This window comes from Desmodus rotundus, chromosome 2 (genome assembly GCF_022682495.2).
Source record: "Desmodus rotundus isolate HL8 chromosome 2, HLdesRot8A.1, whole genome shotgun sequence".
NCBI lineage: Eukaryota > Metazoa > Chordata > Mammalia > Chiroptera > Phyllostomidae > Desmodus > Desmodus rotundus.
In genome coordinates this window covers 131973321-131987692 of record NC_071388.1, presented here as the reverse complement: position 1 = coordinate 131987692, position 14372 = coordinate 131973321, and the positions used below count along the sequence as shown (strand labels likewise).

The following is a 14372-nucleotide window of genomic DNA, read 5'->3' as shown; positions in this document are numbered from 1 at the left end:
TTCCTTCCATTTTTCCTTACATGACGAACATGTGTGCAGGCTCTTTTCCTGCCAATTGCCCTATTGTGCATGTAGTTGCATTTTTAATGACTTTAGGAAAATTAGTGGCCAAAGTGGGGAGTTGACGTTCAGTAAGTATAGAGTTTCAATTTGCAAGGTTAAACAAATTCTGGAGACCTGCTGCACGGCAATATGAACATGGTTAACACTAGCAAACTGTGCACTTAAAAATAGTTGCAATTGTAAATTGTATGTGTTTTTACTACAGTTTAAAAAAATCTGTAACTGATTTTTACAGATTGTAAATGGCTCAGAACTGTATTTTTACATTAAATTATAGCGGGCAGATTACCTTCAGTAACTGGGATTTTAGGCTTCTTTTAAGGCGGTCGTAGATGGTAGCCTTAATATGTAACTGAAATATTGAATTACTAGTCATGTAAAATTCCTAAGCTTTCTTATAGACTTCATAATTCCTTTTGGATACTTCCAATTGTACATTTCAATTTTTTTAAGTTTTATTTTTGTAGGGGAGTTGGTTTTCACTCTTTGACCTTCATCTTCTTCTAACTCCAACCACCTTGCAGTTTTACGTTTACAGTGCTGGTGATGTCTCCCAGTTAATTGTATAATTAATTGTATTATTAATTGTATAATTAACTGGGAGACAGTTAATTATAATTAACTTTGAATTTTGTATAATTCAAAGATTTGGTAAGTATAGCTTTTAAGGCTGTAACCAAATCATGGTAACAAAGTCATGAACCATTTGGTGAGCTATCGAAAATATCCTCCAGGGGAAAAAAACTGATACAAGAATTAGAACTGAAGATACAGTTTTGAACCAACCATTCATCCACCTACATTTACTATCATCTTGCATACAAGTTTTTTTTTGTTTCTTTATCATGAAATTTCTGATGTTGCTAAAATACAGATATACACTTTCATTTCATTTTCTTGATTTATACTTATATAAACTTTGTATGAGCAACAAAAGTGCTGACAAAATGTTTTAACAAGTTTGTTCTAGAATTACTATAGAGATATACCTAAACTTCATCTCTCTACAGTTTCCATATTTTCACTGATTTTTGAAGTTAGGGCAATCTTACCTTTTTCCAGTTTTCATTCATCTTATCTTCTACTTACTCCAAAATAACTGTCAATATTCAGAGATCAATAATGTTTTGGTGCTTTATTACTTGTTTGATAAGTTGTCTCACTATGAAGATAAATTTATTTTCAGCAATTAGGTGCTTAATTTTTCTCTTTACTTTGACTTAGAGCTTTAATTTTCTCTCAAACCTATTGTTTTTCACTCTCCAATATGAATTATTTGTATTAAAATGATGCCAACCTAAGAAACTGAGAAGCTATTTTTCTTGCCTCAGCCATGCAGATTAATGCTTTGTATCCCAGATGGTATTTTAAAATTATTTTTCACTACCTTTATATTAACACATTATTATGATTTTGTCCAACAGTGGTATAAAGGCTACTGTTGTCTTCATATTATTCTTATAGGTATGTGACATTCTTTTACATTTATCTTTGGTTACAGAGGGCTTTCGTATATACTTGATTAATTCAGCCTTTTCTGCAGAAAAGTGGGAAGTTAAGCAAAAGCTGGCAAAATATATTGAAAGCCACATGCATAAACTATCAAAAACAGTTTTTAGTTCCTTTGCCTAACTCAGCATTTTCCAACTTCTTGCTTGAGGGTAGGAATCACCTGATGTGCTTGTTACTGATAAAGATCCCCAGGTTTCAATGCTCCTACACAAAGACTTCCCTTCAGTAGGCCTTAGATAGAGTTCAGGAATCTGTATTTTGGGAAAAGCAACTCAAGTGATTCTTACCCTAAAATCAGACCACATGATTTAAACTCTGTTTTTTCAACATTCCCTACAAATTAGCATTTGTTAGGACTGCTTTAAAAATTACCACAAATGTGATGGCTTAAAACAACAAAATCTTACTCTCATTTGTCTGGTGACCAAAATTCAAAATCCAGGTGTCAGTGGGCTTCCTATGGAAGTTCTGGGGAGAATTTTCTATGACTCCAGCTTCTGTTGGCTCCTGCGGCTCCTTGACTGTGGCACCATGACTCCAAACCCTGGTCTCACATGGCTTTCTTCCCCGTGTCTCTGTCAAATCCCCTCTTCTTTATATTATAAGGCACGGTCTTTAGGTTGAGGGTCCACCCTTAAACCAGGGTGATCTCATTTTGAGACCCTTAATTATATATGCCAGGACCCTTTCTCTAAATAAGGTCACATTCGCAGGTACGGGGGTTTAGTCATATTTTTTTTGATATGTACAATTCAACCCATTACACCTGGGGAACTTTGTTATGCCTCATACCACAAATTGAATTATAGTGGAGACTGAGGTACAGGTAGTTTCAAAAGTTGTTCAGGTGATTCTAATATGCATCAAGGTGTGTGAAAAACTCTCCTACTACCTATTATTTAGTCCCTGGTTCCAAGTTAACTTCTTACCTCATCTCTCTAGTACATCTCTGGTTTACTGAGATTCTTTTGCTTTTGTATCATGTCTAGAGTTCTGCACTACCAGAATATTTGCTGGCTCAACAGCCACTGGGCAATACTAATTCTTACTGTCTCTCTGGTGTGAACTAGAATGCATCGCTTTAATTTCGTTTGAGAGTAAACATGAACTCTTCAAACACTTCAGCAGCATTGTATATAAATGTACACACATACCTATATACCTATATTATATAAACATATTTATACATGTAAATCAGGATCAGATGAGATAATATATGTAAAATCTAGGTACTATATACCTAGTTTACATGAGGTATGTTTATGAAACATAAACATTGTGAATGGAAATCAACAGTAGAACTGGGGACAAGGAATCCCAAAACACCGTTTGCACTGAAAGTCAACGAGTGTAAGGAATTTGTTAAAAATTATTCTTATTAGCCCTGAGTTGTGTGACTCAGTTGGTTGCCCATTGTTCCACAAAGTACAAGGTCACCAGCTTGATTCCTGGTCAGGGCACTTGCCTGGGTTGTGGTTTGATCTCCCATTGGGGTGCATATGAGAGGCAATCCATTACTGTTTCTCTCTCTCTCATTCTCCCTCTCTCCCCCTCTCTCTAAAAATAGCTAGCTAGATAGATATAGACAAAATCTTTTAAAAATTACTCTTAATAATGTACTAATCTTTAAAGGGTAATAATAAAACAAACAAAAAATTATCCCTGGCAACCTGATTCTATTCAGTGGCCCTGAAGAGTCTATTCTTGTGCCTACATGGTGCTACAATTACTAATCCCTGCGTATGGATCAGAATGAGAAAAATATGACAAATGCCATGTAACATATAGTTTTTAAGGTTTGTCACATCAATGTAAAATTCATTTTATTTTTTCTCTTGAAGGATGTAATATTATAAATACACACACAAAAGACCACCATTTTTTGAAAAATAGCCTTAAGTAAATAGCAAAATTAATTTACTTGAAGTACATTTAAATAGTTTGGGTTTGATATAAACTATATGTCAAGTGTTCTTTGTTGATTTCTTATGGCACATTTCATTGGGCATTCCACTTTACTAAAGCTATTACTTTTTCTAATCATTTCTCAGAATGAAAAAAATCTTGATTCATTGTTTAATATTAACCTCAAGATTAAATTGAATACACAATTTATTGTAGTACTAATTATTTTAATTGCCAGGGATACGTACTACTTTTAGATATAAATCCAGTCTTTGAAAATTTTTCTGCTGCCCTAAAATGTGCAAACACAGAAAATGTAGCTTATATCACTCCTATAGTTTTATTTTCACTCATGTGTTCCTTCCCATTAATATTTGTGAATATGAAACTTTCAACTTGTTAAGAAAGATTACCACCAACATAAGAATTTAAAAATTTTGATCCCATATTTCTCATCAGCTATCACATTAATTCTTACTCTTCTCACAGTCAAATTTCTTAGAAAAGTTGCATAAAGTTTATGTATCTATCCTCTACCCAGTCTACACAGGGGTGTCCAAACCTTTTGCCTTTCTGGGCCACACTGGAAGAAGAGTTGTCTTGGGCCTCTGTGATTTTGTGATTATGTGGCATTGTGACACAAAATCACAGAAAAATCTCATAATATTTTAAGTAAATTTACAATTTTGTTTTGTGCCACATTCATAGCCCTTCTGGGCCACATATGGCCCATGGCCCACAGGTTGGACACCCCTGGTAGAGAATGGAAATTTATTTTCTCCCCCAAAACATTTCACCGAAATTGTCTTTTCTAAGATCACAAGGGTCATTTTTTAAAAGAAAACCTGGGTAGTACACTTCACTGTGTATCTAGTGTTATCTGAGCAGCCTTCTCTGCTGCTGACTTTCTCCTTGAAGCACTTGCTCCTCTTGTGTTCAGTGACAAGCTATTTATTTCTTGGTTTCCCTTCTACATTTTCAGGCTCCTCTGTCTTTGTCTAACCCTCAAATATATATTTCTTGTTTTATGATTCTCTTTGTAAGAGGGAGTACATTACTTTCTGGAAAGTTCTTTCTATTAATTCATTTGAAAAGGAAAGTAAGTATATATACATATTTTCAATAGTATAATTTCAATAGTATAAATAATGTACAGGTTAACTTAGGTTTTATAAATTTCTTTTTGGTATTCTGATATTTCACTACAGTGTTTCTATATGTGAATTTATTTTTGCTTATCTTAACAGAGATTGTGCTTCCTAAATCTAAAGGCATATCTCTGACAAATTCTGGAAAACTCTACAAAAGTATTTGGAATATTGCCTATCTTCATTATCTCCTTTCCATGTTTTTGGAACTGTTAGCTTTATGTTTGGTCTTTTTGGTCTATCTTCCATGAATCTTAATCTCTTAAGATAATCTTAAATATTTTATTTGAAATGACAAAGACTTATTTAGATTTACTTTCTAATTTAGTATTTATCTCAAGTGTAATAATTTATAATTTAACTTGTCCGTGCAGTTTGTGATGCCCAGACGCTGGGTTTCATTTCTAAATGTCCTACTTGGTTCTTTTTTAAGCCCGTCTCTATTTTATTGGGCTGTCTTTCACATGGACTTTATTTTTGTATCTGTCTTTTAAATACATTTGACAACCTATTTCACAGTGTCCATCTTACTTCAAACTATAGCTCCTACCAGTTATTTTCACAATATCCAAAGACCTGATAAAGGTAATCCTGGCATTTGTTAGATCTGCTGAATGTTATTCACTAGATTTTTGTCTTTTACCTTTTTAACTTTTTTTTTTTTTTAATTTGACCCTATCTTCTATGTTTCTATTTTGCTCCTGTGGAAATCTTAGGAGTCTTGTTTTGAGGTCACATCTTCCCTGAGCACCATCACCATCCTCTAAAATATTATATACCCTGAAATATTTTTCACTTTGGTATTTTTACTTAAGGTTTTTGACTATGGAAAGTAGAGTTTGTGATGCAATCTCACAATTACGTGTGCTCCTCAGCTCACAACGCGGTTACCTCTTGATAAATCCACCATAAGTTGATAATATCATGAGCCAGAAGTGCATGTGATACCCCTCATCTACTTAACATCATAGCTTACCTTAAACATGCTCAGGATGTTTACATCAGCCTGCAGGTGGGCAAATCTTCCAACACAATGCATATGCTGTGGAGCATCGGCTACTTGCCCTCAGGATCGCATGACTGACTGGGAGCTGCATCATGAGAAAGATCAAAATTCAAAATTCAAATTATGGTTTCTGAATGCATATCACTTTTACATCATCATCAAGTTGAAAAGTTGTAAATTGGAAACTGTATTTCTAAATTTTCAGGGTGGTGGGGTGAGGTATACATATTTTGTCTACTTACAGTCCAGGCTGAGACATTTGTTTGTACTGGAGGGAGGGGGAGATATTCTCTATTCCACTTTTGCACTGAAGGTTTTATTTACATTCTGAGGGTCCTGGATTTTTGCTGGGATCCACACTTTCTCTGAAAGTGAAGATGTGTGACCTGCCCATCAATGACATTAAAACCCAAGCATCTCAATTATAGATCCAGCTTTCTTCTATAGCCTTTGCAGGCAAAACTGTACCCCTCCCCCACACCATACACACAGCATTTATAGTTCACCAAGTGTTCTAGCTTCCAGAAGCCTCTTTATTTCGGGACTCTGAAAATGTATAGTTTCTTACACATTCACCTATGTGTTAAAATGTTTACTTGTTACTTTGTTTAGCATTTCTTATTTGTCTGCCATATTGCCAGACCTGCTCAATATTTTTTCCTATCTGTTCTTTTAGTCTCATTCTACATACCCTCTGTATTTTTTTATTTCCAATGCTTTGTTTTATATATCTATAATAGTGATCATTTCCAAAAATTTTACAACTTCCACCTTACATGTTACTGCAAACATTTGAAATTCTTGCAGTTTCTCAAACATTTTATGTACCCTGACTTCTGGGCCTTCAGGAATGCCATCTTTCTGGAATATTTTGAAAATACTCCATCCTCTCCTGTTTTTTCTGATTTAACTTGAATATACCATTTATGTCAGCTTGCATATCTCTTACTCTAGAGCAAAATATCTAAACTTAGATGCTTCTGTTTTTTTTCAATAATACCTTATATTGCCTATATCATAACATTTATAGATATTTATTGAAGTCACTTGTTTAATTTTGTTGTAAATGTTTTTCCTACCAGATTGTAAACACTCTGAGAAAAGTGTTGAATGTTGTATTCCCAGGGCCTAATATTATGCTGTTCATTTATTTATTCTGAGTGATGTTATTTCTGAGACTTAGAACTCTGTCTTATGTAAAGTCTCAAAATGTTTTGAGTGAATAAAAGGTTGAAGTGGTGTTTTACTCTATTTTACAAGGTGGGAATCTAAGGTTAGAGATGTTAAGCAACTGCCCAAGGTCACACATTAATTAATAGCAAAGTCAGGATTTGAACTCAGGTTGCCTACTTATAAAACCTACTTACATTACATGTGATACAAAATGAGGTTTTATGTAACAACAATGAAATAGCAGAAAAGCAAAGACAATTTGTAGTACACTGTTCCCTTATGGTTTTCTCCAAAATGTACTTACTCTACCAGATTTTTTGAAGTTTGTCCAGACATCAGCAATTATTAGCAGCTATAATAACTATCAGTATTGAGAAATGCTACATATATTTTCTCAAAGCATATATTCTTATAACCTGTGTGATCTTAAAATGTATTTTCCATAACTATATTTAATTATATACTAAATAGGTAAAAATAAAAACTAGAGTTTAATGGAAGGCATAAGCTATAGAAAGAATAATTAAATTTTTCATCTTTCCCCAAATTTGTCTATGCTATCTTTTTTCTAAGGCATTAGTATGATCAGCATGATATAAAGAAAAAGTAATATATTTCGGAATCAGTCTGCATAGTATTCAGATTTTACTCTGACAGTTAGTGGTAATAGGATGTATTCTCAGACAATTTATGTTGTTTCATTCTTCAAGTTGGGGGTAGCAATAACCATTGCCGGGCTGTTGGGAAGAATATAGGTAATGTACATATGTAACTAGCCTAGCACCTCATATTCAATAAATGATAATACATAACATATGTGGTCTCTGTCAGGTTTAGATAACACTTTTCTAACCCTGGACCCCTATAATGTTCTTTCCTTGCCATATATTTTAACTTGACTTTTCTATATATTTTTTGCATACTTAATCACAAAGGTTAAATTCATCAGTATATAGGATGTGAACAAATACTCTCAAACAGACCTACGACAACTGTGTTTTGCGACTTCAGTACTAAGTTACTTAGAAATACCCACTTTGTCAAGGAGAAGGAAGAAGTAAGAAAATTCCTAGGGCTTAAAAGACCTGTGACAGGAAACAAACATAAATTGGACCTGAGAACTGCCTCACTGGGAAACATACCTCTAAGCTTTGTGTACTCGATAAATGTAAGCACTAAACCAACCATGACTGCTCGTGAGAGAGGGAGAGAATTGTTGTAATTTACATAATAACATACATATCACCTGGCAATAAATTTTAAGTGAAAGACATAACAGATAAATTGAGCATACTACCTGCAACAATAGAAGAGTTTTAACAGTCCATTAATCCATATTAAATATTCTATGAGGTCAGAGTAACTACAGAAATAAAATACAGTTTTCTTGCTGTAATTGTAACATGATAAAATGTAAGCCTCTTTGGTTCATAATCTTTCTCTTTTTCAGAGTTAATCAGGTAATCTTTTCAATAGTCCTGCAATTTGTGTCCCAGGGAATATCCGAAGTTAAAGAATATTTATGTGAAGTCAAGAAAGAAAAGATTTATAACATTTAAGTCTTTGTCAAATACTATATAAGAATTCATAATAGGATTTTATTAGAACAAGTATCCAGAAACAAACTGAGATATTTAGATATAATATTTAACTCTTAAATTAAAGCTAATATAGAAGAACAGTGAAAATGTTATATTTATTTTAAGAACATTGGTTTTGTTTTATTGTTAGGGAAAAAGTATATTGTCATCAGACATAGTTTCTCTATCACCACCAGGTACTAGTGATAGGATATGAACAAATTATGGAAACAGTATCTTCCAATATTAGTGAAAAATGAGAGACCCTATATTATCTTTAAATTTTTGATGGACCTCTTTATAAAGTGTATGGCCCATTTGGCTATACAATTAAACAGAGAAAAACCAAAGATAATTTTAGCATTTCCTTATTTACAAGTTGTTTTATTTTTTCTGAAATTCAGAAAAAAATATTTTTACTGTATTTTGTTGAAATGCTGTGATGATCCCAGCAGTTACCAGGTGGTGGACTTTTTTTTTTTTTTCCTGCATTAAATGCTTTAAGGGTGTTGTGCATTTCTCAATGATGTTTCTTCTGACTTCTTGATCGTTTGGAATTTAAAAGAACCAAGAGATCATGTTATAAACCAAGAATCTGTGACCAGAGAGGCTGTGTGATTTACCCAAAATCACATTGCTGTGATAACAAAACAGGAATGAGACATTAGTAACTTTACTCCCTTACACGTTTCCCTTCAATTAATGATTTTTTTTTTGCTTTTTAAAATCCCCACCCGAGGACATATTCATTGACTTTAGAGAGAGGGGAGGGGAGGAAGAAAGAGAGGGGGAGAGAAACATGAAACATCGATGTGAGAGAGAAATACCTTTCATGCCCCAACAGGAGACCAAACCAGCAACCTAAGCATGTACCTTGATGGGGAATTGAATCTATGACCTTTGATGAGGCTCCAACCAACTGAGCCACATCAGCCAGGGCTAACACTATCGTTCTTTTTGGTGATTTGACCTATGTTCCTTTTAGCTCCCTTTTTAAAAATATATATAATTTGCCTTTTGGTCCTATAAATTAATTCAGACAACAACGTTACCAAGAGAAATGATGTAACTAAGAGTTATATAAAAAAATAAAACAGAAAGTAAATGCAGTTATTTAAGAACATATACACATTATTGCACTGGCCAGTGTGGCTCAGTGGAGTGAGTGCCAGGCTGCGAACCAAAAGGTCACCAGTTCAATTCCCAGTCAGGCTCATGCCTGGGTTGCAGACCAGGTCTCCAGTAAGGGGCACGTAAGAGGCAACCACAGATTGATGTTTCTCTCCCTCTCTTTCTCCCTCCCTTCCCCTCTCTCTAAAAATAAATAAATAAAATAAATAAAATTTAAAAAAGAACACATATATATTATAGTCATACATGTATGAGGTCTGTCCAGGAAAAAGTCCAACCATTGTTAATATAATGAGAAAGGTTTGAGCCACATTGGTGTAACCTGGCAGCCAAGGACTGGAATGTGTGAACAATGATGATTTCACTGTACTAGTCAGTGGGGGGGGGGGGGGGGCAGTAGATGCTGTTAACTGAGCATGTGTACTGTGTGGCCATCACATTCAAAATGACTGAGTTAGTAGGGCAATGAATATGCATCAAATATTGAGTAAAGCTTGAACATTTCTCCACAGAAACTATTCTGAGGATTCAGAGGGCCACAGCTGTGGGCAATTGGTGATTGTCAGCTTCGTCACAACAATGTGCCCCTTTGTGTATCACATTTCATGCAGAGTTTATTCATGTAACATCAAATTACTCAGGTGACTCAGTCCCTCTACAGTGCAGATGGTGCCCTGAAACTTTTGGCTTTTCCCAAAACTAAAATCACCTTTGAAAGGGAAGAGATTTCAGACTGTCAGTGAGATTCAGGAAAGTATGACGGGGCGGCTGATGATGATTGGGAGAACTGTGTGAGGTCCTAAGGTGCCTACTTTGAAGGTGACTGAGGCATCATTGTCCTATGTACAAAGTTTATTGTATCTTCTATCTTCTTTAATAAATGTCTCTATTTTTCATATTACATGGCTGGATACCTTCTGCACAGACCTCATATCTTGTGGTTACTCTGGGTAGAAGTTGTACGACTCATTTTCTTAGAGGTTGAATATACACTAATTTTAGATCATCTTATTTATGTTTTAGTTTTTTTTTTAACTTTTGGAAGCTAATTTTTTTTTTAGATTTTTTGGCTGTCTAATTTAGTCTTACAAGAGACAGAAAAAAATATTAAAGGTTACATGGAAATTTTTATAGCCAGTGAAATATATACCAAATGTCAGAAATTTCCAAATAATTAGGGTGATTTTTTTTCTTGTAAAACTTGTGATATTGGTTAATATGCTCCTGTATACAGAAGGAAGATTTTAAAATGTGAATTAACCTGTTATAGATACAAAAAGATATAATGTTCCTTTTTTAAAAATTATATCTCATTATACCTTAGAGTCTACATTTAGTTTTTTACTCATTTGAACCATAACTTGCATTAATACTTTGTTTAAAGTCCTAGATTCATGTCTACTGTGTAGCTTCTAAACAGTGAAATCACTTACCTAAAGAAGGAAACATATTTTGACATTCATGTTGATTCCTAAAACATAAGTTTTCATTACCTTGTCATGTAACAAAACAAAGTTCTTTTAGATGTATTGATTAAATCTTTAGGCATTTTCATTTTTCTTTCTAGTACTATTTTGTATGTCAGAGTATTTGTTGGGTTGCTTCATGGGTAGCCTTTGATATAACCTAATATCTACTTGTCAGTGATTGCCTCCTTTTCATTTATGTCTTTGAATCATACTTTGGCTCCAATCACATTTTTGTCGGTGTTCAAACAGTTAAATTTATTCTAAAACTTATATTTAAGACATGCCTTTGGTAATCATGAAATTTAATCTTTGTAATTATATGATACCAACTAAACTATTTTTATTGAGTTGTTTTTGTTTTGTTTTCACATTCAACTTGTGATGTTTACATCTCTCAGAAGCAAAGCTAGATGTAACTTTCCTACTTTGGCTCTCTCTCTTCAGAAAAGGCCTTTTTCTCTTAAAACATAAGTACATGACTGCAGCACCAGAGCAGAGAGCTTCATCCAGCTGTTTTCCTTTGAGAGGTGGTTGAGTCCCTTGATGCAGGGAGTTGACATCTATTTGTTTTACTTGCAGTATAATTAATCCAAACAGTCATCCATCAAATGATTCTCTTTGGCTTCCTGTCACTGGATAGTACTCATTTAAAAGATATTAAAAGTATATCTTCAAGAAGATTCTGTCCTCAAGAAGTTTCTGTCACTTCCTATGTTTATCTGGTGTTTCCTCTGTGCCTTTTGTGGAAGACAGAGGAGGAGCTCTGATCAAATTAGCAAATGAGATATAAATTAAGTCAAGCACAGTCATTAACATATTTTCTATTGAATGTTTTTATATCATTCACAGAATTCCCGACTTGTGAGCCACTAACTCAATTTATATGCAAAAGTGGAAGGTGCATTAGCAGCAAATGGCACTGTGATTCTGGCAAGTACCAAATGTTCACTGTACTGCACTGCTTTGACTGGGGGCCTGGCTGTCTGTGCTGATTCGCATCCTTCAGAGGTGGTTTATAAGAGAAGCTTGCAGAGCCAAGCAAATGTCTAGAAGAAGTGGTGAGGGGGCAGCTGGCACATCAATAGGAATTAGCATTAAGGATAATGGAGTTCAATATCAGTCCCGTGGGGCTACAATAGAGATTTGCTTTCAGATATTGTGCTGGACACAGTCTAATCTACAGACAGGAGGTAAAAAGGGGACAGTTGAGGAAATGACTTGGACCATTCATATTCCCCAAAATATTTATGAAAAATGCTCTATAACCTGTGATGGAGTAGTTTATAAATTACTATGTGATTATCCAGATGGTCTCAATTCTGTCACCTTGCTTTTTCTGTTCAAATGTATTGCTTTCTTTTATTCAATTTATTTTTATGCTAACTTATGCCAAATACAGATACATGAATTAGATATAAATTGATGCTTTCTCAGCCATCGATTTCAATTGTAATCCATTTCTACTTTATATTCCTGTCCCTTCCCTTCTGCAATCATTGTTTATAAAGAACATAAATCATTGCTAATGATAGTATGCAACAAATTTCCAGTATGAATACACACTTAGGAGCCAGCGGGGGAAGGGAGCACAGTGGTCCTCATGGTAAAGAATGGGGAATGAGGGGCTGAACTGAAGATACAATGATAAATTCTGCCACATAGATATTGTAGTTCAAAATAATAATTTTCCATAATAAATATGTTATGAGCTATATCATTTCATGAAATTCCTACAGTCCTAATCATCCTCCCACTTTATAATTATTTCATGCTACGCTGATTCATTCAGTTAGTGGTCAGTCAGTTCTGAGTGAAATAGAAATTAAGCTTCAATATTTAAAGTCAAGGAGTTTTGTCCCCGTAGTTTAGTAACTGATATCAAATCAGAAGTGAAACAGTATAAAGAAGAAAATGATTCTCTCATTGTTCATAGGAAATGTTGATCACCGATTTGAAATTCCTTTTTCAATAACAAACGAAAATTCTGTACGTAGAAGAAAAAACACACTGATTTTTGTAAGGGAACACTTCTCCCTGGGTCCGTTTCCCTGTATTTATGTTGAGGTTTCCTTCCAGATGACGACTGTGGGGACGGGAGTGACGAAGTCGGCTGCGCTCACACCTGCTTTGATAATCAGTTCAGATGTTCCAGCGGCAGATGTATCCCGGGCCATTGGGCCTGTGACGGTGACAATGACTGTGGGGACTTCAGTGATGAGACCCAAATCCATTGTGCCAAAGGTTAGTAACTTTGTGAAACTACGAATTCACATTTTAAATTGTTATGGAATATTTGGAGTATTTCAGAGTGACTATTATATAAAAATACATTGCTTATCAGAAAAAAAATACGTGAAACTGTATAAAATAATGTGCTGCTCTCTTCACCTTCACTCTTCCTTTTTCTGGTTTCTCACTTTAATATCTCCTTACACTTTGATACCTTCTTCTGTGGTCTTTGCTCCTTATTTTCATTAAATGCTTTACCTTCATTAGATGCTTTACTTACTACACTTTAGCCTCCTTCCAACTTAAAAATGACCAAAGTTCAAATCTATCACAAAGAGAAAGGAAAAAAAGAAGACAGGCATAATTTTCCTTTTATTTGCACACCCAATGTGTTTCCATAAGGTTAGAGATAATCCCCTATGAAATTGTGATGTATTCCAAGTGACGGCCTTTCTGGAAAGCAAGCAGAGAGGATGGACACCATGAGCATGGCTCTCAGAAAATCCAGGGGCAGCTGGGCACTGTCTTTGATATGAGTTACTTTGTAAAATGTGCTGAACAATAAGGGAAAATTAATAAATTAGAAATCATGTGGGAAATATAACAAAAATATTAGACTATCAAACACTTATACAATCAATAACATCTTTTTAAGTAGGACATTATTCATTCTCTCATTTCTTCTACAAATATTTATTGAGGACTTTTTATGTGCCAGGTACTGTGCTTAGGCAGAAAGGATGGATAAAAGGATGAAAAAACACAGTCCCTGTTCGGTTTTTAAAATCTAGCATGCGCACAGGCAAATAATTGAGTGATTTATCTAAGTGGTAGTGCTAGGGGAACCATATATGGTGCAATCTCAAAAAAGGAATAATTTTCAAAGTGTTTCCCAGGGAGATATATTTGTCTTTTGTAAATAATTGAAAACCTATAAATTAGAAAGTGTCTGAAGTATTTTCTCTGACATGATTATTTTTGTCTTCTCTCCTCTTTGTCTCATTCTTCTATTCTCTTCTCTCAATTTAGTTGGTTCACTTGAATATATGAGCTAGAACTTTTTGTTTAGCATTAATCTTGCATGGAAAAAGAAGAAGAACACAAAAGTATTTTTCTTTTTTTCTTTGTATATTTGCAACATTCATCTAGGGTGTGG

At 34.4% G+C, this 14372-nt stretch overlaps 1 protein-coding gene across 1 annotated transcript in view; it reads left to right on the top strand.

Annotated features, from left to right (window-relative positions):
- The window catches only part of LRP1B (LDL receptor related protein 1B), a 1720016-nt gene that overhangs the window by 1078026 nt on the left and 627618 nt on the right, over positions 1-14372 (top strand). The window contains exons 20-21 of the mRNA XM_053919407.2: positions 11837-11917; positions 13064-13228. Of these exons, the coding sequence (XP_053775382.1) occupies positions 11837-11917; positions 13064-13228 (246 nt within the window). The remainder of the gene's footprint in view (positions 1-11836; positions 11918-13063; positions 13229-14372) is intronic.